The 26,929-nt window shown below is 38.6% G+C and overlaps 1 protein-coding gene across 17 annotated transcripts in view; it reads left to right on the top strand.

Moving 5' to 3' along the window:
• Positions 1–26,929, top strand: part of KIF6 (kinesin family member 6) — a 380,623-nt gene that overhangs the window by 130,867 nt on the left and 222,827 nt on the right. For 16 of the 17 annotated variants that reach the window (XM_038553965.1, XM_038553967.1, XM_038553964.1 and 13 more), the window contains 3 exons: positions 4,500–4,643; positions 5,583–5,669; positions 12,170–12,273. In XM_038553965.1, coding sequence (XP_038409893.1) covers positions 4,500–4,643; positions 5,583–5,669; positions 12,170–12,273 — 335 coding nt within the window. Of the gene's footprint in view, positions 1–4,499; positions 4,644–5,582; positions 5,670–12,169; positions 12,274–12,416; positions 12,682–26,929 lie in introns of those variants that run through there. The other variant, XM_038553975.1, reaches the window with a different exon arrangement.

Raw genomic sequence — 26,929 nt, 5'->3', positions numbered from 1 at the left:
TCCTCATGCTGTCTAGGTGAAGCCAATTAATCTACTCATTTATTTGTTAAATTATTTCACATAAAAGTGTCGAGAACATGTATTAGATTTCTTAGTTGTGAAATGGAAAACCTACTGTAGCTAACTTAAGCAGCATAGAGTTTATTAAATATAAAGAACCTCAAGAAAAGTTCGAAAACTGAGCTTGAATATTACCCAGCTGAGAGCCGAGTAAACAGGAGACACATCTAACCACATCACTGAACTGCTCTGCAAAACACTACCATTATCCCTAGCTGGCACTCAGGACATTAAGTCCTGGATTCCAGAAAGTTCCTACAGCTGCCTCAAAGGAACCAGATGCCTTTGCCACCACACTCTCCTATAAATCTGATCTTCTTCTTTGTGGCCACCAGCTCTCATCACTCACCTCCCAATCCCACACAAGGGTATCCTTTTGACAGAGCTAGGTCTTGCATAGAACCATTGAGTTGTAATAGAGACTAGGAAGTGTGGCTTCATAGGAAGTGAAACTAAAATGGGGGTTAACCTATTTTAGTAAAACAACATAGTTTCTGCCCTGGACTGGGGACTGGATGCTGCTCTAGGCAGTAGGCTAGAACAGTGAATGAGAGAAACAAAGTCCCTGGCCTAATGAAGCTGAAAGCCAAGTGAGGAAGCAGATTGAAAAAAAAAAAAAAGTAAATAAATGAATGTACTTTTACATAGTGATAAGAACTGGAAGAAAAATGAAGTAGATGCATTACTTTTGACAAGGTGTTCGGTGGAAGCCTCTGTGAGGAGACAAGGTTTGAGCAAAGATTTGAATGATGTGAAATAGGAAGCTATAAAAAATCTGGGCAAGATAATCCTAGATAAAAGGAACAACAAATTCAAAGGTGGTGGATGTGGAGACAATCTTGGTATGGTGGAGCAATAGGAAGGCCAATGTGGGCTATGAAAGCACAAGAGAAGATGAGGACAGATAGGTACACAGGGACCAGATCATGCAGGAGTTGAAACATTATGATGTTTCAGGAAGGTAAAGAAATGGGACAGCTTGGGTGGCTCAGCGGTTTAGCTCTGCCTTCAGCCCAGGGCGTGATCCTGGAGACCCGGGATCGAGTCCCACATCGGGCTCCCTGCATGGAGCCTGCTTCTCCCTCTGCCTGTGTCTCTGCCTCTCTTTCTCTCTCTCTGTCTCAAATAAATAAGTAAATAAATAAATAAATAAATAAATAAATAAATAAATAAATATTTTACAAAAAAAAAAAAAAGAAAAGAAAAAGAAATGTTGTGAGCAGGGAAGTGACTTGATATAACATATTTTATAAAGATTTCTCTGTGGCAAGTAGACCAAGGGACCAGGGCAGAGCAGGGAAAAAGAGAAGCAAGGACTGAGTCAAAGCCTTATGTAGTTGTTCAAGGAAAGGATGATAGATGCTTAACCTGGAGTGGTGGCAGAAGAAGTGTGAAAAGTGGTCCAATTCTGGGCAAGTCTTTTAGGTAAAACTAGTAGAAATTGCTGATGGATTGCATTTCAGAAAGGGGAAATAACAATGATGCCCAGGGTTGTGGCCTGTGCCCTTAGGTAGAATGGTGGTGCCATTAAGAATGATCGGAGAGCCCAGAAATGAATCAGATTTGTGGAGAGAGGGAGAGAGGATCAAGAATAGGCATCCAAGTGGAGATTTAGGGTTGCCACAGAGATAGCAGCTCAGGGAACAGGTGGAAGCTGATGGGGGAGATGTCAGGATATATGTATATGCCAGGTGATTGGATGAGATTTAATAGGGAGAGGGTATAGATAAGAAAGAGAAGAGGATCAAGGACTAAGCCCTGGAGCACTCCAATATTTATAATTTAGAAAGAAGGAAAGGAGGATTCGTTAACTAGTATTTAAGGAAAGATGGAAACCTGGGAAGTGTGGTGCCCTAGTTATCAATGAATAAAGTGTTTCCAAAAGAAGGCAGTGAGTTCCTGTGTTGAATGCTTACTCAACTCAGAGATCTAATAAGATGGCAATAAATGTTTTGAGTACAACAGGGGTTGCTGATAACCTTGGCAAGAGCCATCTTAGTTTTTAGACTAGTGGGCATGCAGGATGAGAATGATCTAGGTGAGAGACGGAAATTGATGCAGAAGAGAAAGGTTAATTGTAGGAGCAAGGTAGATGAGAGAAGAAGAGGGAGAGGATGGGGCACTGGCCTTAGAAGGAGCAGTTTGGTGACACAAGGAAGGACAGAGTGTGGGGGGCATTTGATGGTGGGACAGGAGATGGTTATGGTCAGGCTCCTCACTTCTAATGGAAGGGTATGTGGCCATCAGCTAAGACTGAAGGCAGGGAGAGAGGCTGGGTGGAGGTCTGAAACAAAAGGATAAGATGTGAAGGCTTCATTTCTGAGAGTGGAGAAGTAATTTTTGAGAGAAATATCACAAGGTATCTGGTTTGTAGTAAAATCTCTGGTCATTAATTTAAAGCAGGACCAGTGGTTTTGTCCCAAACAGCCTTTAAAATATCAAGATAAGAAGCTTTTGCACAGCAAAGGATACAGTCAACAAAACTAAAAGACAACCTACAGAATGGGAGAAGATATTTGCAAATGACGTATCAGATAAAGGGCTAGTTTCCAAGATCTATAAAGAACTTCTTAAACTCAACACCAAGGAAACAAACAATCCAATCATGAAATGGGCAAAAGACATGAAGAGAAATCTCACAGAGGAAGACATAGACATGGCCAACATGCACATGAGAAAATGCTCTGCATCACTTGCCATCAGGGAAATACAAATCAAAACCACAATGAGATACCACCTCACACCAGTGAGAATGTGGAAAATTAACAAGGCAGGAAACAACAAATGTTGGAGAAGATGCGGAGAAAAGGGAACCCTCTTACACTGTTGGTGGGAATGTGAACTGGTGCAGCCACTCTGGAAAACTGTGTGGAGGTTCCTCAAAGAGTTAAAAATAGACCTGCCCTATGACCCAGCAATTGCACTGTTGGGGATTTACCCCAAAGATACAGATGCAGTGAAACACAGGGACACCCGCACCCCGATGTTTATAGCAGCAATGGCCACAATAGCCAAACTGTGGAAGGAGCCTCGGTGTCCATGGAAAGATGAATGGATAAAGAAGATGTGGTCTATGTGTACAATGGAATATTCCTCAGCCATTAGAAATGACAAGTACCCACCATTTGCTTCAACGTGGATGGAACTGGAGGGTATGATGCTGAGTGAAATAAGTCAATCGGAGAAGGACAAACATATGTTCTCATTCATTTGGGGAATATAAATAATAGTGAAAGGGAATAGAAGGGAAGGGAGAAGAAATGTGTGGGAAATATCAGAAAGGGAGACAGAACATAAAGACTCCTAACTCTGGGAAACGAACTAGGGGTGGTGGAAGGGGAGGAGGGCGGGGGGTGGGGGTGAATGGGTGACGGGCACTGAGGGGGGCACTTGACGGGATGAGCATTGGGTGTTATTCTGTATGTTGATAAATTGAACACCAATAAAAAATAAATTTATTATAAAAAAAAAACCAATCTTGTTTTGTAAACCAAGGGAGTAGGAGTTCTGATGGTGGGGATTACACACCTGAGAGGAAGGAAGATTAGAACAATGGTAGGTGTTAGCAGAGGTATTTTCAAGAGTCAGGCCCTTGTGATGCCCAGGTCTGTGGGTACCTTATTCCTGATGCTTGGGATAGACATCTGAGCCCTGGGTTCATCTTCCCAGGAAAACCCTGAGCCCCTGGTGGCTCCGTTTGGGGACAAGTCCACAGCAGCCTTTCATCCAGCTAGTACCTTCCTATTAAGTGAAGAGTAAGGCAAGTGAGCCTTAGCTGAACAAACGTAAACTTCACCCATCACTTAGAATGGTAGCAAACACCTGTACAGCACTGGGCTAGGTACTTTTCAAAGTAATTTGTGCATTTTAACTCTTAATTATCCCAACTCCCTACAAGATAAATATTATTTTTTCTGTGTTTTACAGTTGAGGACACTGAGACAGGGATGTTGAGTGACATGCGCTAGTAAGGCTAGAATTTGGACCTGGACAATATGGTACCAGATTCTTGGGTCTCCACCACTAACCCCTGCTGTCTCTCATAGTTCTTATTTATTGCTCTGCATCTTCTACCTTGAAGATGGGTCGTATAGATCAATTTTGATAGGATTATAAAAATCTGGCATGATCATGATTTACATGAATTTTCCAATGGCTGAAAACAGGATAATAATATATCCTATTCTATGCCAAGTTATATCATCTGTCCAAAAATTACAGTGTTCATGGGTTATGTTTTAGGTAAGTTTACTTCCCTCCATCTCCACCATTATTGTACCAAATCTTGTTAAGATATTTAGTCTGAGCTCAAGTTTTAGATGTCAGCCTGCATTCAATTATGATTTCTGTTTGAATGTTCACTGCAGTTGCAGCTTAGCTGAGCATCAGATGTGCATTTTCTGCTAATCTAATGCCCTTATTTTTCTACTGTGCCACAGGTGATCATTGCTCTTTCCGAAAAACACCGTGCACACATTCCCTACAGGAACTCCATGATGACCAGTGTCCTAAGAGACAGTTTGGGAGGGAACTGCATGACGACCATGATTGCAACACTGTCTTTAGAGAAAAGGAATATTGACGTATGTTGGGGTTCTTTCTGGAGATCTCAATCTGAGTTTCTGTTGCTAGTTTATGAGACGGAGTTGAGGCTCCTGGGTGGGTTTCCATCTTTTCAGCTGTTTGGGATATGCTCTGGGTTATAAACACCCTACAGAGAGCATAGTTTTGGTTTATTTGCCAGCATTATAATTACCCCATTTGAGAATGAACTTCACACAGCCTGGGAGATAGGAAGAAGGCTCATACACAAATTTTGGGAAGCCTGTTACTGGGTTAGTCATCTTGGCCAGAAGACATGAGAGAGGAGACTGATTAGCTTCTGTTCCCTTCTGTTCCTGATTACTAAGATACCTTGGAGGCATCTCTACGATGTGTCCCTTAGACACGTCACTGAGTACAGCACACAGGATGCTTTGTCAGGGGCTGACTACTGACTGGCTTTCATGGGCTGTTTTAAAGTCAGCTTCATGTTTTATGCATTTCAGTCCAGTGCTTGGAATCCAAACTTTCTCCAGAAGAGGAAAACAGGAAGTGGCAGGGTGTCTTCCAAAACAAGGCCAAGCCCTAAGTGCATTCGAAGATGCCTTGAAAAGCCTCTTTTTGGCCTGTTACAAATGTTTATTTTGTAGTCTTTCATGTTTGTGGATTATAATAGTACCTGCTATGATTATGATTTATATATGTGGTTCTGGTTTAATAGATCAGTACTTGAAAAATACATATCAGTCACCACGTAGGAGCTCATGATCTCCCACATTTTTGGTACTGGTCATTTTACAAAGCCAAAGTAAAACTGTAACAAAATGATGTCCTAGAGCAAAGATTCCTAATTTGGAGGTATGTTTCCTCATTGTATTTTGTACATGTCACTCTTTAGGTGTGCTTCTTTCTTCTGTGAACAAAAATTAGTTGTTATCTCTCTGAGCCATAACATTTTAAGGAGTTATTTTGCTTTCTAGGAGTCTATATCGACCTGCAGATTTGCACAACGAGTGGCACTCATAAAGAATGAAGCCGTTCTTAATGAAGAAATCGATCCCAGATTAGTAAGCAAATTTGAACTTAAACTATGTTAGAAAAAAAAAATCAAAGTAGATCAAAAATCAGCAAAATTCAAGAGGCATGTCCTTTGTACTAGGCAATGTATTAAATATTGGAAACATGTTAATTTATTTAATTCTCACAACTTTATGAGTAGATATCATCTCTATCCCCACTTTACAGATGACAAAACTGAGGCATAGAAATGTTAAATAATTTGTTAAGAGTCACAGCCTCCTATATGTGACAGAGCCAGGATTCAAGTGCAAATGATCTGACTCAAGGGCCTCCCACCTGCAGTCCTATCAGTCCACTCCTAGAATGTGTAGTGAGTCCCGAGGACATGTGCTATGCAGTCATGGCTAGTTATATTTACATGCAGGTGGTACCCTTTCAGAAAATACCAGTTTAACAATCTAGAGATAATAATAATAGACCATCTTTTTTTTTTTTTAGACCATCTTTTATAAAAGCTAACAGAGAGACAGAAGTTGTAAAGGTTATATAGTTGAACCATATTTAGCGTTAACTGTCCTGTTACTTACTTAAGAGATTTAAAAAGTTAATCATTGGGGCACCTGGTGGCTCAGTCAGTTAAACATCCAAATCTTGATTTTGGCTCAGGTCATGATCTCAGGGTCCTGAGATCGAGCCGTGTGTTGGGCTTCAGGCTTAGCAAGGAGTCTACTTGAGATTCTCTCTCTCCCTTTCCCTCTGCCCTTCCTCCGGCACTTGTACACACTTGCTGTCTCTCCCTCTCTCTCTCTCTCTCTCTCTCTCTCTAAAAATAAATAAATAAATCTTTTAAAAAACTAATCATTGGTTGAGTCCATGGAAAAATAGCCAAACTTCTAGTTTTATAACAATGCATCCTGCTTTATTAGAGTGAATTTTTTAAAGCAAAAATATTTGCAAGTTCCATGACTCAGATCCTCATTTTAAATGCAGATGTTTTCTCTCTATTTTGTTAGTCTTCTCTAAATTAAATACAACATGGAATCAACTTACACCAACATTGAAAATGTAGAAATTAAATATTTTAATTTTGTACATTGCCAAATTAAGATTATATTACTTTTCAAATCACTCAGCTTTTAAAATTTTCTCTAGAACATAAGCTGGCGTAAGCTTAGCAGTATGTGTTATATAAAGGGTGTGAAATCTCACCAATAATGCTTCATTTATAAATTTCTCAAATTCCAAAAAAAAGCGCCTTCTCAAATTCTCTATTACTCATATTAATTGTTTCCTTTTGATTTTTGTTCTGTATCCCCTGAAACCATTGCACAGACATATAAAGACAAAAGAGATTAAAAGAGTAATGGGGTTATTGGCTTTACTCTGCTTTCCTCAGGAGCTTGAGCTGCTCAAATGGAAATCTTTGGAGAAACCAAATGGGTGAGGCAGGGTCTCTTTCCAGCACAGGTCTGGTCAGACACCAGCATCACACAGTGCCCTTCCTGGAAGAAGGAGTCAGAATTCAAAGGCATGAGTCAAGTGGAAGAGAACTCATAGGATGAATTCTTCTGCCATCCGTGCCTCACCAGCAAGCAGCCCTGTAGCATCACAGAGCAGCCTGAGAAAGACAGTCATGAGTCGTTAGCCCAAAAACAGAAAGTAGTGTGTAATTGAAGGAAAATGAACATATTAAGTGCTAGAGAGGTGTTTTTCTTTAAATTTGGCTAGAGAGACTTTGAGGGAACTTGAGGAATGTAGAGAAAGGTGAACATTGTCATGTATTTGATGTAGGGCTACAAGAAATGTAAAGAAGAGAGAAACCTGAATCAAAGCTGACAGCTGCTAATTGAACAAATAGTGAGGCCTTCCTGGTGCAGAGCAATCTGGCAATTGACAAGTATTATCTCCTGGTCTCTTTTATAATTAATGGCTTTTAAAAACTGATATGACTTCATGACTTTATGGACAAAGCTTTTCTCAAGCACAGGTGGCAATTGTAAATTTGCCCTCAAAGCCACCCAAAACACAACTTGGATAGGATTTCCAATATTTTACTCTAAAACTCCAATGGCACAGGTGAATCCAAAGCCAGCCCTCTAGGATCGGGTTTGCCAGGGTTGTAATTTGCTCTCTTTACAAGTATTGATACCTCAGTAAGACAAGGTGATAGAAGAATTGTGAAGAGGCCAGAGTCTGTGGTGACTCAGCATGGGCCAAAATCTCCTAAGGATGGCTCTCATTCCAAAGTTTCTACAGTAATTTGATGGGAGGTGTGACTGTAATAATCTCAAAATCATGAAAAGTTGGCTTAGTTTTGAGATTTCTGTTCAGTAACAGAAGTTAATTTGGTTGTTAGATTTGAGTTTGAAAGCTTTAGTAGAAATAGAAAATATGTCATCAATATTAATTTAGTAGGGGGAGGCGATACAAACAAATGATGCACGTAGCTCCTGCCTAGGGATTTTCACTCTAGAGCTTGATGATTCTGAGTATGTTTCTGAAAAGAAGCAAACAACTCAAACCCACCCAATCCTGTTCATTTAAATGAAATTCTAGGAGCACTGACATATTCAAAATACTCAGTATCCTGTTCTTTGGAGCTTTTGGTCCTGCCAGTGTGGCAGAGATAATCTGAACCCCGCCTATATATAAAATTTAATGAGCACTTTTGAAATCTATGTCTGAGGTTGAATGAGGTAAGGGAATTCCCCAGGGCCCAAAACCAAAGCTGAAGTTGCAGTCGTTCTGGAGTAAAGGGGTGAAGGGAATTGTAAGAAAGACCTCAGAGTTGGAGCCCTGGAACCTTGGAAGATGGATGATGGACCTGACATCCTGTCTGCTTCCCAACATAAAACCAGTGCAAGAGTGAACCAGGAAGGAAATCAATCTGCCCACTAGGCATAGGGAGAAGCTAGGGAAGCTTATCTGCCCTTAGCTTAGACTTTAGGTGAAGCAAAATGCGGTTTCCCTCGCAATTTGAAATCCTAACTAAGGCTCTGGTTCACATGGGTTTGAAATTCAAACTTACAGACTCCCTTGGTCTGATAAACCCCAAGCCAAGAAGTTAGATAAATGAACAACAGAATAAATACAAAAAAGTAGAAAGACAGAAATTAAAAAGTATAAAAATGACTGAAAATAAAACCCAAAGCAAAGACACAGTGGAAAGGAGCAACAAAACTCAGTTTTTAGTCTATTAATAAAATGAGAAAATCTCTGGAAAGATTAATGAAGAAAAGAATAAAGAAGGCAGAAATCAACTCAGCATTTGGAATGAAAAGGGGACTTAGCTATACATACAGTAGATATCTTCAAATAACAATAAAATAGTTTGAATGACTTTATGGCAGTACATTTTACAACAAAATGTACAATTTTCTATAAAAACATAACACTGAAGCTAATGCAAGAAGAGTTTTGTTTTATCTTTTTAAGAAGAATTTTTTAAAACATCAATAGATCTATGACTAATAAATAGACTCAATAAGAACAAAGCTACCAAAAGGAGAGAAAAAAAGAGGAAGAAAAGAAAGGGGAAAGGAGAGGTGGAAGGGAAGAGTGAGGGAGAGAAAGAAAGCAGGAGGGAAGGATGGAACAGACTCCATGTTTTTTTAAGTTTAGTAAATATTGAAGGAAGAATATAAATTTAATTCACCCTGCTAATTCTTGTTTTAGGAATTTTGTATCATGGTTATATGATTATTACTATGATATGTGGTAGCATGAGCTATTTGAGCTCATTTTAAGAATTTAAAGATAGTGTATCATTAGAAAACATGTCAATGTATATAGCAAAAGAAAGAGCCATGGGAAAAATAAACACCATATTTCAGGTAATGGTAATGAGGGATTCATTTAGAGAAGGCTCTACAGAGAGGTTCAGGCTTCCAAAGTATCTGTAATGTTTTATTTCTTAAGCTAAGTAGTAGGTATATTGGTGTTCACTTAAGTTAAGTAGTGGGTTTACAAGACATCCTTTATATCTTTTTGTATATCTGAAGTAGTTCATAACAAAAGAAAATCACATGAATCAAGGTGATTCATCATATTCACAGTTGAAAAGAGAAAAAATTATATGATCACATCACTAGATGAAGAAAAGGCATTTTTAACATTAAACATTCATCTGTAGTTTGAAAAGACTCATCAAACTATGAATATCAGTGAACAGCTTTAAAGTGATTAAGGGTATCAACCAAAAACTACAGCAAACATTTTGAAGGTGAAATGTTAGAAGTAATAAGATAAGAATGTCTGAAGCATTATACTTGGAAGTCTTAGTTAGGACAGAGACAATTTAAAAAAAAAAAAAAGTATGAGGATTTGAAAAGAAGAAAGCATCTGTCGTTACTTGCAGACAATTTGATTGCTTAGAACATCTAAGTATATTTAATGATAAACAACCAAAACAATGTTCAGAAAATTATTTGGTACAAAATCCCCACATAAAAATTATTCACCTTCCTATAAATCAAAAGCTAACAATTAGAAAATGTAATTTTACAAAAATTTCATTAATAATGGCAACAAAAACTTTAACATTCTAGGAAAAATATATAATTAAACATATATTTATAGAGAATATGATAGACCTTTATTGAAAGGAATCAGTAGGAAGCCATACTATGTTCATGAATGAAATGATTCAACATCACTAATTTGATAAGTCTTAACCAAATTACCCTTACCAAATTTATTTCCAGTTAAAAATTGAGGAGGACATTTGGTGGAATTTTACAAACTGGGTCTCAAACTTATACAAAAGAACAAATGACTAAGAATAGCCGTATCTATTTTGGAAAAGAATAAAATGGAAGGGGCTTGTTCTATCTAGATGTCAAAATTTCCTAAGGTATAATAATTAGAATAGCATAGTATTGCCACCTATATAGTCAAGAACATAATGTTTTTAACCAATAGCCCAGAAAAAGACACATTTATATGTAGAAACATGTTATATAAGAATTATAATAGCAAACCTTGCATGGTTAGTTGTATAAAATATAAATTAGATCTATATCCCATATTTTATACAAAACAAAGGTCTAATGTGAAAAGCAAAGCTTTAAAACTTTTATAAGAACATATAGGGAAATATTCCTCTGGTTTTAGGTAAAATAGATTTTAAGAAGACACAAAAATGCAACTCATAATGGAAGAAGTCGATAATAAATATATTGAAACTTAAAATCTTCACTTAACAGAAAGAATGCCAGAAAATTAAAAACATGGTATAGATTGGAAGAAATCTATGTATCTTACATAAAACTAACAAAGGATTCAGGTGCTTGGGTGGCTTAGTCTGTTAAGCATCTGTCTTTGGCTCAGGTCATGATCCCAGGGTCCTGGGATGGAGTCCTGCATCAGGCTCCCTGCTGAGCAGGGAGCCTGCTTCTCCCTCTCCCTCTGCCTGCCCCTCCCCCTGCCTGTTCTCTCTCTCTCTCTCTCTCTCTCTCTCTCTCTTTGCTGTTTCTCAAAGTAAAGAAAAATTTTAAATTAAAAAAAACTAACAAAGGATTCATATATAAAGAAACCTGCATGCAGATCAATAAGGAAGAATAAAACAACTCAACTGAAATATGAGCAAGAATGTAAATAAGTAATTTACAGAAAAGGAACCCCAAACAGCCAATATACATATGCAATGATAATCAACCTCCATAATAATCAGAAAATGCAGATTGGAACTAAATGAGGTACCATTTTACAATTTCCAAAGTGGCAACATTAAATTATCTGTCAACACTACATACGTGGTGAAGTAAATTTGGGGAAACAGGAAAGAATATATACATGTTGCTGATAAAGAATGTAAGTTTATACACCTACTCTGAAGAGCAGTTTAGCAATATTTACTAAAGGGAAGATGCACATACTCTACAACCACACAGTTTTATTTCTAAGTGGACCCTATAGAGTGACTCACATATGTGCCCAGAGATTTATAGTGTTCACAGCAACACTGTTTATAATAGCAAAAGTGAAAATCCTAAATGTGCATCAACAGGAGACATGGATAAATTGTGATATATTCCTTTAATGAAATAGTATATATCCATGAAACTAATGAACTAGAGCCACATGAAGCAATATAAATAATCTCAAAAACAATGTGAGGAAGAAAAAACAAGTTGCCATTCCATGTGGTAGTAACATTTACATAAATTTAAAGCATTGCCAACGATACCATATATGATTTGCAATTATATCCATCCAGATGGAGTAAATATATGAAAACATGCAGACAAATGCTCCCCACTAAATGCAGTACAGTGATCACCCCAGGAAGGACAGAAAGAGAACAGGAATTGTGGGCTCTGGCTATATAAGTAATGTTTTATTTGTTAAAATGAATTCTAGAACAATTTTGACAAAATGTTAAGATTTCACAAAGCCTAGTGGTAGATACAGGTGTGGCTTTTACATCATCTTCTGTACGTTTTTGTATCCTCACAATTGTTTGTAATTTTCAGAGATGTATGTTCTCTGTCACCACATTCCCTTTAATGAGGAGCTGACATTCATTCTCCCACCTTGCCATTTGTAGATGATTATACGCCTTCAAAAAGAAATCCAAGAACTGAAGGATGAACTGGCCATTTTCACTGGGGAGCAGAGGACAGAGGCACTCTCAGACGCAGAGCTCCTTCAGTAAGCCTGCAGACTTTTTTTTCTTTTTCTTTAACAGTGAAAGTTTGTGTTAACTTCTTTGTTGGCCCTAATGTTATGAATTCACCTCAAAGCATGAAGGTCTCTGGGGACAGTCTGAAATTGCATTTAGGCGCCAGTTAAGAGTGGCGGCTTTCCACGAAAAGCTGGATAAGGCTGGCAGTGTTTTTGCCGCCTCAGCTTTGAGGAAGTAAAGAACAGAGCATATAAAGGATGGGAATATCCTTCTCATGCCAGCTGAAGAGAAGGGATCGTATAATAGTCAGGCAATTTTAAAACATACACACCAAACACTGGTAAGCTGTGGATCTCAGATCTGAAAGGAATTCAAGAAACGTCCTTTGTATTAAAAAGCATCTTGCTGCAAGCACCAGTTTATCCCATGCCAAGGTAAGCTCTCTCCTTTAATAAATAGATGGCCCATGTATTATAGTTCAGACACGCAAAATGGGAATGAAAGCAGGGATTCAGGGCTTTTCTACAAGCGTGGCATCGTTCAGGGCCTTTTATATTTGCAGCCATGTGGCATATCGGTGGCACAATGTGGCTCTCATTCTCTCTCTGATCGTGAGCCACAGTGGTGAGCTTTCTTGTTGTTTCTTTGCAGTTTATGAAGCATTTGTGGAGTGAATAATTGGCTGGGCTTAGAAGGCAGTGATATTCTCTATTTCCAAATGAGAAATAGAGCTACACAAGATTTTTCTAAGGCTTTAGTATCATTTCACCTAATCCTCTCCCAACAGAGAAAATGGTAAATAATAGAGATGATGAAAATATTTTCTTTAAACTGTTTCATGGCTGTGCCTGGAAGTAGGTCTAAAGCTTGAGGAGGCCTTAAGCAAGGTTTCCACTATAATCAAAGCTTTCACTCCTCTAGCATGCCATTTCGTAATTCCAGAACACTATGTTTAATAATAGGAGAGGGTCCTAAGCCTTTCCTTGCAAATTTGCTTTGTGGCATATATGCAATTAAAATGAAATATATTGCCAAAATTCACATTTTGAAGAATTCCCTGTCATTTCTTGAAATAGCTCAGGATCGCTGAGATACAGAGAAACCCAAGTTGAAATTCCTTCACTCTGATGCTCCCTTCCCCTCAAAGAAAGGAATTACCATTACCTTTGAAGATAACTCTTCAGAATTTTGATCTTCAAGTCAGGGTTCAGCCAGGAAAACAAAACCGTACTAGGCCTCTCAACAAAGGGAATTTAACAGGAAATCTGTTGTAAGGAGATGATATTAAAAGGAAATACACAGCACCCCAAAGATCAGGAACAGCAGGGGGCCCTATATCCCTGGAACCTGAGGGATGATGGTAGAAGCTTCTGTTACTAAAGCAGATGGTTAGATACCTAACTCTGGGAAATGAACAAGGGGTAGGGGAAGGGGAGGTGGGAGGGGGGGTTGGGGTGACTGGGTGATGGGCACTGAGGGGGGCACTTGGCAGGATGAGCACTGGGTGTTATGATATATGTTGGCAAATTGAACTCCAATAAAAAAAATTAAAAAAATAAAATAAAGCCTAAGACTAGAGTTGACCAGCAGGAGCTAGCAGGCCCAGTGAGTGCTGGGGCCACCAAAGAGCCACAGATGTGATCAGAGGCATCATCCTGGCTGGGAGCCCTAGCTTCTCTCTCACACCATTTCCAGTCTTCCACCTGGGAGGCCCATTGGCTGAACTGGCCCAGAAAGCAAGTATTAGGAGAGTCAGGGAATGTAGTTTCCTGTGATACAGGGTCAAAGAGGGGAAAACCAGAAATTGGATCCAAGAGCAAAAAAGGGAAACAGCCAGCATACCAAATAAGTACCAGAGTTTTCTCTAATTCCAGTATATCCTATCTGTTGCTCAGGAGGCTCTGTTTAAGGATAAGATTATGCATGTGGTAGTTTCAAGATGTAGGTTCCCTCCACTGCACCAAATCTAAGAAATTATAGTACTGATACAAAGAAACATCTGAATCTCTAGCCACACCTAAGAATAAGACATAAACCTCTTAAGGGACTAGAGGCTTCAAGGAATTCCTGGCAGATTGAAGGGTGGGGCAAGAGGAAAGGATAGACCAAGAACCACCAGGAGCTCGTGACTGCGCGCTGGCAGGGGGGGGGAGGGGGGTAGGGGGAAGGGCTGGCCTTGGAGGGTTTAGTAGAGCCCTGCTGGTGGGAGCAGTTTGTCCTTTGAGTCCTATGTGCTCCTTCTTCCCTTCTCCACCCAGTGTTTATTTAGGTCAGAGTTTCGGATGGAGAAATAGGGAAAGGACCCAGGTAGCTGATGATACTCAGGATGAATTGGGGACCAGACAAGCTCTGAAGGCTTGTAAGGTTGTCCTCAACATTTCCCGTCCCCTGTTGCCACTGAAAACAGCAGGGAGCACAAGCAACCACCACTGCTCAGCCCCTCTTCCAGGACCAGCTGCCCAAACTCAGATCACAGAGAGTTTTCAAAAGATGAGCTCACAGTCGGAAACAACTAGAAGTACAAGGATGGCCAACTTGGAGAAAGATCAGGACAAGAAGCCTTTACAGCTTGGAAGGCTTCAGAACTAAACATGATATGAAGAATGATTAATATCTTTGGAGATGTAAATGGCATTACATCCATGAAACAACAGGATCTTTATTTTTATAAAACAGACTCAAGAGGAGATCTGAAAAAAGAAGAAATGTAATTGTTACCATTAAGAACTTAATGGATGGGGCAGCCTGGGTGGGTCAGCAGTTTAGCGCCATCTTCAGCCCCGGGGCGTGATCCTGGAGACCCAGGATCCATGCAAGGAGCCTGCTTCTCATGCCTGTGTCTCTGCCTCTCTCTGTGTGTCTCTCATGAATAAATAAATAAAATCTTAAAAAAAAAGAAAAAGAATTTAATGGATGAAAAAACAGAAGGGCAAGTTAGGTAGGAAGAGCAAGGTAAGGAATTCTTCCAGAGAAAAGATAAAGTTTAAAAGAAAAGAATCCTAGAGAATAGCTCTAGATTTACCAGTATCTAACAAAGAGAAGTTTATAAAGGAGAAATAGAGATAGCACAGAGGAGCCAATGATTAAGGAAATAATATCTAAGAATTTCTTAGTGCTTAAAAAAAAAAAAAAGAAAAGAAAAGACCAGAACAAAAGGGTTACCATGTGCTAAGCTGTATAATAATGTAGAAAAATTTTAGGACCTCAGAATATAAAAAAGAATCCCAAAAGTAATCAGAGAAGAAAAATATTAACAATCAAGAATCTGGTTTAGAGCAAACTTCTTATCCACCTTCTCTGGAAACAGGAACCTCTAGTGCTGAAAAACAAAACAGAACAAAACGAAACAGGACTTTGAATGGAGATTTCTGTATCTAGCCAAATTAGCATTCAAATGCGAATGTGAAACAAGGCATTTTTCAGACGTACTAACTTTGAGACAGTAAGTTAACCACCCTTGTCCCTTTCTAGAAGAGAGTACAGCAGACTACATTTCACAAAAAGAAAAATGCTACCAAGTATAAAAAGCAATAAGGAGCAGATGTTATTTCTTTCCGATACTTAATATTGTATTATATTTACATTATATCTTTTACTAACTTGCCACTTCCCACATACACAGATGTTCTGCTGAAAAGTTATTGACAACAATCAAATTTGCCATTCATAGGAGTTTGGGGGGGTCTACTGGAGAGAGATGAAAATGTGACAACCGATTTAAAATACTGAGAGACTCTTAGATGTAGTTGGTTCCTATTGATCCGCAGATAACAAATATATAAATGTGGGTTGGAACAGATTCTATATAGACAGGATGCAGGGCTGTCATAGTTTTTCTGGGCAATTGGTTCATTCATTCATTCATTCAACATTTATTATTCCTCTAGTATTCACAAAACTCTGCCCGAGGCCTTGAGAGATGAGCAAAAGATGAACAAAACCTAGATTCGTGTCTCAAGGGGTTCACAATTTAGTGACACTGACAGAGACACAAGCACAAGTAATCACGATGCAAAATGTAAGTGTTATGAGAAGATATAAATAAAACCTGAGATTGCAGAGATAGTAATGATTAATTTTGAGCTCAGGATCCTCATGGAAAATTAGTTCGCATGCTGGTGAGTAAACTTAAGCAGTTCCCAGTGAAATGATTTCTCTCTTGTCAAGATAGATATGCTATATAGCATTACAGTTTATGAATGATTTCTGATGGGCAGCTAGGAGAACAGGGCAAAATGTTATACCCACCCGGCCAAAACAAAGCCCAGCCAAAACAAAGCATAGGGTTTCATGGTGATCCAGTAACTTAGTGCTTGTTCATACTGATGGTGAGGATTATTCAGATAATGTGGGTTTTTGTTATGACTTTCATTATATTGTTTTGACAGTTATGTTTCTCCATAATTCACTAGATTGAATATTGGCAGAACTGAAAATTCATCAGATTTAAAAGTCCTTTATCATCTTAAAGTAAAAGAGAAATTAAAATTCGCTGGAATGTGGCGGACTATTTAATATCATTAGTCTGTGCTAATGACTTCTGGGGCCTCTGGACATTTATTCAGGAATAAGAATGTGAATCAGATTCAGTATCTCATTGTGCCTGGACTCCCTGGATGGTGATGATGGGAAGGGGATGGTGGTGTTGGAGACAGGAAGAGTCAGGGCTTGGCAGGACAAATGGCAGAAATGTAGTGGCTTTAGTCTGCTTCTCTGTCCTGCTGATTCCTGGCTTTATGCTGACTGGCATGGCTTAAGGACATTTCTATTAAGGATTCTGTGAAGGATGTCAGAAAGCAGATATTAAAAAAAAAAAAAAGCAGATATTTAATAGATAACATATTCTACATTCTGTTATGTGCATTGGACACTTTGGAGATGTATGTTAATATTTAGACCTATCAAATTTTTTTGAACTATTTCCTAACATTTCAGTTCTTAATGTAAATATTTATTGCATTGACTTGGATGCTTCAACGGAAGAGGATTGCAGATGTCAGCCTCCAGTTATTGTGATATTTTTAGTTTACATCTTTTTTTTTTTTTTTCAGCCCATGTAAATTTGAAAAGAGACAGCTGGATGAAGGCTGTATAGCCAAGTTAATGTTTATACAGAGCTTCTTGGGTGAAGATTTGATTCTGATTGATTCTCTAAACACATACCTCTTTCTTTCTCTGTAAAAAAAAAAAAAAAAAAAAAAAAGCCTGTAGATCTCTGGCTAAGATGGAAGTATTATATCCTGGCCCAAGTCTAAATGAGTAGAATATTTTCTGCACAGCAACATTTTACTTCTGAGATGGAATTGAATTGACTCTCGAGGGCTCAAATTTGCCCAAAGTAAACTTTCAAACATCTGGATCCTTTTCTTTTTTCTGTTTTCCCATCAGCCTTATTAAGACATAATTGACATATAACATTGTATGAGTTTAAACTGTATAATGTGATGAGTTAATATATGTATATATTGTGAAATGATTACCACAGTAATGTTAGTTAACACATATGTTATCTCACATCATTCACGTGTGTTTGTGTATGGGGGGGTGTGTGTGTGTGTGTATGCGTGGTAAGAAGTTTAAGATCTACTCTCTTAGCAACTTTCAAGTACACAATACACTATTGTCAACTATAGTCACCATGCTGTATATTAGATCCCAGAACTTATTCATCTTATAACTGAAAGTTTTTGCCTTTTCACCAACATCTCCCTGATGCCCCCCACCCCTCAGCGCCTGGCAAATACCAGTCTACTCTCTGTTTCTCTGAGTCCAACTTTTTATTTTTCACACATAAGTGACTTTATATAATATTTGTCTTCCCCTTGCTTGTTTCCCTTAGTTATATTTTGCATGTCAGTTAATCCTTCATCTTGTATTTATTAAGCACCTGCTAAATGCTAAATAGGTACTTTTAGCTATTAAGGAATATAGGACACAGAAAATAACTCTAAGGAGTGAGAGTTTAAGTGGGGACATAATGCATATACACAAATGTATATATATATATATGTATATATATTTGTGTGTTATATAACAAATGATATATATATATATGTATATATATATAAAACACGGAATAAGATATCATATTAGTGAAAAGAATAAGTGGACACTGAGAATTGTAAAACCTTAATTATAGTTCTAATTCTACTCATATTAGGTTTTTAATGACTCTAGATTTGAGTTTCGTCATGTATAAAGTTAGCGAAATGGACTAAATGCCATCTGGGCACTCTTTCAGCTCCATGTTTTTAAATCTAATATCAGCTTATTACACATGGCTTAATAGTTTTTTACTCATTATCTATGATAAGAAAAAGCTAGATTATATAGGAATTCAGAAATGGGGAAGTCATTGCAGTTATCACCATTGAGCAAGCTAAAAGAGCGATAAAGGATGTCAATATGAAGCAGATACCACTCTAAGATACAGATGAGAGACCACATAAAGGAAGGTGCTGAGAGGGAAAGAGCACAGTGTGTGCGTGTGTGTGTGTGTGTGTGCATGCCTGCATATGCATGTGTGTGTGTGTGTGTGTCTGTTGAGGGGGCAAGGAGCAGTGGGAAGAAATCAGTATGGAGGTTTGCATATAAGAGGCACTAACTAGGAGGATCTGAATAAAACTGACCTGTCAGGAGCCAGGAGTTCTCCTGGAAGAATTGAGGAATAGGATTAGACACATAAACAGTGACCGCATGATGGGTTATGAATACTGTATGTAGAGCTACTATTTTATTTTACTTTATTTTATTTTACTATGACTAGGAAACACTGTACTTTGAGAGTATTGCAGTTCATTAATTTATATAATAATGTTTCATGTGCTCTTCCTTTGTACTAGGCACTGTTCTAAGTGCTAGAGATATAGAAATGAATAAAACAAAGCCTTTGCCCTCATTCTGATGGGGAGAGAGATCGTACACATGATAAATAAAATACAGAGCATTTCAGGGTGCAGAAAGTGCAAAGAGAAAAATGAAGCAGGCGTTGCAGTTTTAATAGGATGACCATGAAAGAATTAGGATGAAGATTTTTTCTTTATGATTACTAATAGCAACAAATAGATGTGACAGCAGCAAATAGAATGAGCAGGGGTGAGAAATTGGGATGATATTACCATTGAGTTTGGAGTGATGATGAGGAAAAAGACTCTAGTAACGACAGTGAAAACAGAGTAAGAGACAAGATTCAATAGAAGTGATGGCTACAAATATAGAAGATAAAGAAGGGAGAATGGCAAAAGGTGAAGACTTAAGATGGATTATCAGAGATTAGGAAAAGAAACTGGTTGAGAATAAGAAATATTCAGTTCTCGACACAATGAAGGCATATACAATATCCAGGTTAAATTCTGGAACTTTAAAAGGCTGAAGATTTAAATTTTGGAGTGACTAGTATTGAGTTGACATAATACTGGTCAAGTTCATAAACCAGCTCAGAAATTCTCCAAGCTGATTTGAAAGAGGCAGTAATTGGAATCAACAATACCACATCTCCCTACATTCAAAGTCACCATAGGCAGCTTGCCAACTGAATTTATCTTTTTACTTGGCCACATCATCCCCATTCCCTCTTTATGTTGATTCACATAGAATTAAATACTCCATTCATTGGTTATTTTCCAATGGGAAAAAAATACCTCCCTTTCTTTATGACTCATAGTGTTAATAGTAAACAGTGTAGAAAGATGAGACATTAAAAGGATAACAAGGGACTATTATGAACAACTTATAACAATGTATTACTAACTTAGATGAATTTGACAAATTTTTAAGGTACAGAGAAAGAGAGAGACTGAATAGTCCTATACCTACATGAGAAACTGAATCTATACTAAGAATTTTCCGACATAGAAAACTCCGGACCCAGATAGCATCACTGCAAATTCCGCCAAACATCTCAGGAATAAGTAATACCAATTCTACACAGACTTTTCCAGGAAACAGAGGAAATAATTCCCAACTCATTTTACAAGGACAATGTTGCCTAATATAAAAAACAGACAAATATATTTATAAGAAAACTAGAAAACAACATCCTCTATGAATAAAAATGTTTAATAAAATATTTACAAATTGAGTCCACCAAATGCACAACAAAACAATAAGTCATGACCAAGTGACCTGGATTATTCCAGGAACGAAAGACTGGTTTAGCATTCAAAAATCAATCAATAAAGTTCACCGTGTCAACAAACTAAAAACAACAATAACAAATATTTGATCATCTCAATAGATGCAGGCAAGTATTGTACAAAACTCAGCATCTACTAATGGTGAAAACTCGCAGTAAACTAAGAATAGATGGGAACTTCCACAGCTTGATAAGTGTCTCTACAAAAAAACTGTAGAGCTAATTTAAGATTTAATAGTGAAACAAGGAATCCTTTCCCCCTAAAGTTGAAAATGAGGCAAGGATGTCCTTTCTCACCTCTTCTGTTCAACATCATAGTAAGAGATTAAGTCAGTGCAATATAGCAAGAAAAATAAATAAAACACATAAAGGATTGGAAAGGAAATAATGGAACTATCTTTATTCGCAGACAATATGTTTGCCCATGTTTTCTACATCCAGAAACAAAAAAAAAAAAGGCTACTAGAACTAATAAATGAGGTTGGCAAGATTGTAGGATACAAGGTCAATATACAAACTCAGTTGTATTTCTGTATGCTAACAACGAACAATTAGAAATTGAAAAATAAAAAGCTAGGATCATTTATAATATCATCAAAATCCAAAATACTTGGGGATAAATCTAACAAAATATATGCAAGATTTGTATGCTGAAAATGATAAAACATTGATGAGAAAAAATAAAAAACACTTAAATGCAGAGATACATTGTGTACATGGATTGGGTTATTTAATGCTGAGATGTCAGTTCTACCAAAATTGATCTATAGATTTAATGTAATATACCAACCAAAATTCCAGCAGGGTGTGTGTGTGTGTGTGTGTGTGTGTGTGTGTAAATGGGCAAGTTGCTTCTAAAATTCACAGGACTGGAATGCCTGGGTAGCTCAGCAGTTGAGCATCTGCCTTCAGCTTAGGGCATGGTCCCAGAGTCCGGGGATTGAGTCCCACATCAGGCTCTCCTTGAGGATCCTGCTTCTCTCTCCATGTCTCTCATGAATAAATAAAATCTTTAAAGAAAAATGCAAAGGACATAGAATAGATAAAAATGACTTTGTAAAAGAAAAGAAAAATAATCCATACCTTACACTCTGTACAAACATTTATTTGAAATGAATCATAGCCCTAAATATACACTATAATATATAAAACCCCTAAAAGAAAAGATAGGAGAAAACCTTTGTGACCTTGAGTTAGGCAAAAAAAAAAAAAAAAAAAAAAAAAAAAAAAAAAAAAAATTATAGGACATAGGAAGCACAAACCATAAAGGAATAAAAAATTATTAATTGGAGTCCATCAAAATCTTAAAAACCTACTCTTTGAAAGAGACTTTAAGAAAAATTTAAAAACACAGACTAGGAAAAAACATTTTCAAAACACATGTCTGACAAAGGAACCTGTATCCAGTATATACTTTAAAAATAATCACGATTCAATCATAAAATAAACAATAATATGAACAAAATATTTGAGCAGACGTATATCAGAAGATATACAGATGGCAAATGAGGACATAACGTCAACATCATTAATCATTAGGGAAATCAAATTAAAACCTTAGTGTAATGATAACTATACAATTATTAGAATAGCTTTTTAAAACTAGTAGTAGTAAGTGCTTTAAGAATGAGACCCTGAAACTTTCATACATTGCTGATGGGGATGATACACGGAGTCCCTACTTTGAAAAAAGAGTTTTGCAACTTCTGATAACATTAAATGTAATACATATCCATAAACCTCAGCTGTACCATTACTAGGAATTTTTCTATGAGAAATGAAAGCATATGCCCACACAAAGGCTTCAACATGAATATTTACAGCAACTTTCCTCAAAATCTCCCAGAACTAGAAACACCCTAAACCAGTGAGTGGCTGAGCAAATGGTTGTACCGCCATACAATTGAATCCTATCCAGCAGTAAAAAATGGAGTGAACTATTGATGCATTCAACAGCTTGGATGAATCTCAAAAACCTTATGCTGAGTAACAGAAGCCAGATACAGAAGGCTACATACTATATGATTCTATTTATGTGACATTCTGCAAAAGGCAAAAGTATAGTAAGAGAAATCAGATTAGTGGTTGCCAGGGTTGCCGGTTAGGGGGAAGGAGGAATTGATTATAAAGGAGCAAGAGGGAATTGTTTAGGGTGATGGCAATATTCTGTATCTTGATTTTAGTGGAGATTACATAACTGTGCACATTTGTCAAAATGCATGGTGCTACACATATAAGAAAGGTGAGTTAAAAATTTTACTATCTATAAATTTAACCTCAACTAACCTGACCTTTTAAAAAAACTTGAAAAATCTGCATGACAAAAGGTAATAGAAAAGTTAAAAATCAGTCATTATAGTATAGCAAAGAAAGTAGAACAAAACCATACAGTGAAGGATTTCCCTTTAGGTAAAATTTTGCTGTGGTTCATTTAATCATAGAAACTTATCTTTGACTCTAAGCCCCTCGGAGCTCACGGCATATTTTTTAACGACATGCACAAGTTGAGGGGAACTTCCTCAGTGTCCTGCTCTGCCACCAGACCGACAGGTCTGCCCACCTGCATCTGTCCCCGCTTCCCAGTGCAATACTGTGTCTTCTCTCCTGCGTTGCGCTGCCCTCGCCCACCGATCATGCTCTCAGGCCCAGTCCCTTCTGTCATCTCAGGAACGTCCATCATCCTTCTTTTTTTTTAATCTTCAAGTTTTTTCCCACATCAAAAAAAAAAAAAAAAAAGACTCCCCCTTGGCCTGGCCTCCCCCTCTACCTACTGCTTTTTTCCTTCTTTTAACCCAGCTACTCCAAGAAGTTGCTTTGACTCATGGTCTCCTTTCCCTTCCATCCTCCTCAACACCCTCCGATCTGGCTTGTGCCCCCTCCACTCAAGTGTCCTAGTTACTGATGACCTATGAGTGGATAAACGTAATGGGTCTATTTCAGCCCTCATCTTTCATGACCTGTCAGCGGTGTTCCCTGTGATTAACCACCCGCTCACTGAAACATTCTCCTCTTGGGACTTGCCCTCTCCCGATAGCTCCTTGGCCTCCTTGGCAGATTCTCCTCCCTTCATGTTGCTGTTCCTCAAGGCACTGTCTTATGTCCTCTCCTTCCCTTTCTACTTTCTATTCTTTCCTAGGTGATCTTATCAACACCCACAGCCACCCTGAGGACCCCAGTTTATTTGGCTAGCCCACATTTATTCTTCTCTGAATGCCACACTTCTTGATCACATTGCCTACCTGCCAGCGTGCTCTGAACTCAGCCTGCACCCAACTGAACTCTTGTCCATTTTTCTCCAGACCTGGTCTCTGCTGTTAGCCAGTGTGACAGTCAGTGTCACTCTGAGCCCTATTGTGTCCCTGGCCAGAAACTTGGAAGTTACCTGTGACTCTACTTTTCTTCTTACCTGCCTCCCCACCCTGCCCAAATCCAATCCATTTGTAAGTCCTGTTGACCCTGTCTTCAAAACACGTCCTGGACTGGACCACTTCACACCGCCTCCAAACCTCTGTCATCTTCTTTTCACTATTTTGTTTTATGGGTAAAAATGGCATCATACTAGGTTTTCCTGAATCCACTTTGCTCCCTCTAACATTTTTTTCTGTGCAGCCCGAATATTCCTTTTTTATACAGTACAATTCTTATCATTTCACTCTTCTTCTTAAAACTTCTCAGTGACTTCTGACTTCCCATTGTTCTCTGGAAGAAACCAAATTCCTTTCTATGACCTGTAAGTGTCTCCCCAGTGTGACCCTTTTCTGTGTTTTCAGCCACATTTCACATTCCTCCCCCCATTACCCCTAGGCTTCACCAGCACTGGCCTTTTAGTACCTTAAATGTTTCATTCTGTCTCTACCCCTGGGGCCTTGGCACATGCAGCTGCCTCTGCCTTCTGACTGAGGTGACCTGTGCATGCATGGGGACGCACAAACATACATCTTGTTTTGCTTGTTCTATTCCTCCTCCGAACCGCAGTTTAAACTTGTTCTATTCCTCCTCAGCTCATCTGTAGCCCCAACTACATCATGACAGGTTTTCATCTTTTCTGTACTTTTCCATCAGAACACTTACCTCTGGCTACAATCATGTCTGGGGTATTGTCTACTTGTTATCTGTGTCCTCCACCACACTGAAAGGCCTCTGAGGCCATGTCTGCTTTCAGTGAACATACACGGCACCTTAATTTGTATCATTTTGTGGCACATAATCAGAAAATATGCAGTGAATATTAATACAGCAAGAAATAAGCATAGGCTACGTTAAAACGCCAGCAGCAAAAGCTTAAGAGCTATTGGACCAGTTCATGAGCACATAATCATGCAATTGGAGATATGGAGCTACTGCAATCCATGCAGGCACGTGTCACCCTAAGCAAACAAGGCCCTTGTTCCGTGTACATTTTACCAAATGGAAAATGGTTCCTGCAATGATACTACCTATACTACCTCCTACTCCTACTGAGTAGGGTCCCCAGATTCCTCTTTTTTTTTTAATTTTTTTTTAAGATTTATTTATTTATGATAGAGAGAGAGAGAGAGAGAGGGAGAGAGAGGCAGAGACACAGGAGGAGGGAGAAGCAGGCTCCATGCGGGGAGCCTGATGTGGGACTCGATCCCAGGACTCCAGGATCACGCCCTGGACCAAAGGCAGGCGCCAAACCGCTGAGCCATCCAGGGATCCCCCCCCCCCCCCCCCAGATTCCTCTTGCTGTGCTTAATGCTCCTGATGGGAAATAATGCCATCCTTCTGGAGTGAAACGGTTGGTAAAGCTGGCAGCTGTGCTGGAGTTGGCCCTCAGGCCCTCAGGCCTCTGTACCAAACAGAGGGCAGGCCTTCACCTTCTATCCTTGGGGCTGTCTACACTCTCTATTTGGGTTTATTTGGAGATTGTTATCTGATGGGATTTCTTTCTTTATTCTTTGTCAAATTAAATAATTTAGGACTAACTATAGTTTAAAATCAAGCACAGGGGATCCCTGGATGGCTCAGTGGTTTGGTGTCTGCCTTCGGCCCAGGGTGTGGCCCTGGAGTCTCGGGATGGAGTCCCACGTCAGGCTCCCTGCATGGAACCTGCTCCTCCCTCTTCCTGTGTCTCTGCCTCTGTGTGTGTGTGTATGTCTCTCATGAATAAATAAATAAAATCTTAAAAAAAAAAATCAAGCACATTGTATTATCAGACCCACAAACACAGAATTTGTCTCAAAAGAATGGATTTATACTAATAAAAGCTTATGATATCCAAACTTATATGTAAATAAATATACCTGAAGGAAGAGTCCTAAATCCTCATTTTCCCACCAATTGAACCTCACTTTGAAGTAATTTATACTTGTATTCACTCTTTCTAGTGAATAAACACTGGTTGAGTACTGATGGTATCATGCCAGGTGCTCTGTTAGGACCTGGGAGGCTGGCAGTGGGGAGCCAGGGGTAGATGACCTACATGCTTATTGGTGATGCTGAGCTGCTATCAAAGACGCACAGGGCCAAGCGGGGGAGGGGAGTTTGTGTAAAGGGAAAGGGAAGAGGGAGGGCAGACTTTATAGAGGAAGTCAGGAGATACACTGAAAACCCATCAGTGCTTTCATCCTCTCCCAGTAAGCATTTCAAGGTAACTTCAGAAGTCATTTCCACCACAGTTAACTTGAAGTTCAATTTTTTTCTATATTCGACGAGTCTAATAAAAGTTTAATTGGGTTCAGTTTCTCAATTTGCTTGAACTGGATTAGAACCATAAAACAGATTTCAACTCCAGATATTGTGGCTCTCTTAAACCTAAAATTTGATAACTTGCTCCCCGAAGTATGGGACAGAACAATTAAAATCAAGACCATCTGATATAATTTGAGATATACCATCACCATGTTGGTAAGTCTTGTACCGCACCCTCAGATTATTCCAGAAATGAGATGAAGCAAACAAACAAATAAATCCCTACAATACTGGCGTTAATACAATTCTAGTGAGGATTAGATACCAAACCAGACTTTCTAGGACAATCTCTTGTCAGTACTCACATCTGGACACTTTATCCTTTTTATATTCAGTTTATTTTCACTGGCCTCCAGAGTGGTTTTATTTGTCAAGCCACTATTAAAAATATGTTTCAAAATCATAACTTATTTGTGTAAATTCTCTGACATGATGAGCTTTCCTGATTGTTCTCTGGAAGAGTCTTCACTGTGGAGACAGGGAGGAAGGGGTTTCAGGAAAGTATGGGAGAGAGAGAAATAGAGAGGAGGTTGTGGAGAGAAGGAGAGAGAGAGAGAGAGAGAGAGAGAGAGAGAGAGAGAAGCCCAGGCAGGAGTCTGAACAACCTCTTGAAAATTGTTTGAAATATGACTGACCTCTTTCCTATACCAGATTGCTCATCAGAAAATGAAAAACCCCAGGCACCTGGATGGCTCAGTGGTTGAGCATCTGCCTTTGGTTCAAGTCATGATCCCAGGATTCTGGGATCAAGTCCCACATTGGGCTCCCCACAGGGAGCCTGCTTCTCCCTCTGCCTCTCTCTGTGTGTCTCTCATGAATAAATAAATAAAATCTTA

Source organism: Canis lupus, chromosome 12 (genome assembly GCF_011100685.1).
Source record: "Canis lupus familiaris isolate Mischka breed German Shepherd chromosome 12, alternate assembly UU_Cfam_GSD_1.0, whole genome shotgun sequence".
NCBI lineage: Eukaryota > Metazoa > Chordata > Mammalia > Carnivora > Canidae > Canis > Canis lupus.
The sequence above is the reverse complement of the archived record's forward strand: the minus strand, read 5'-3'. Positions and strand labels throughout refer to the sequence as shown.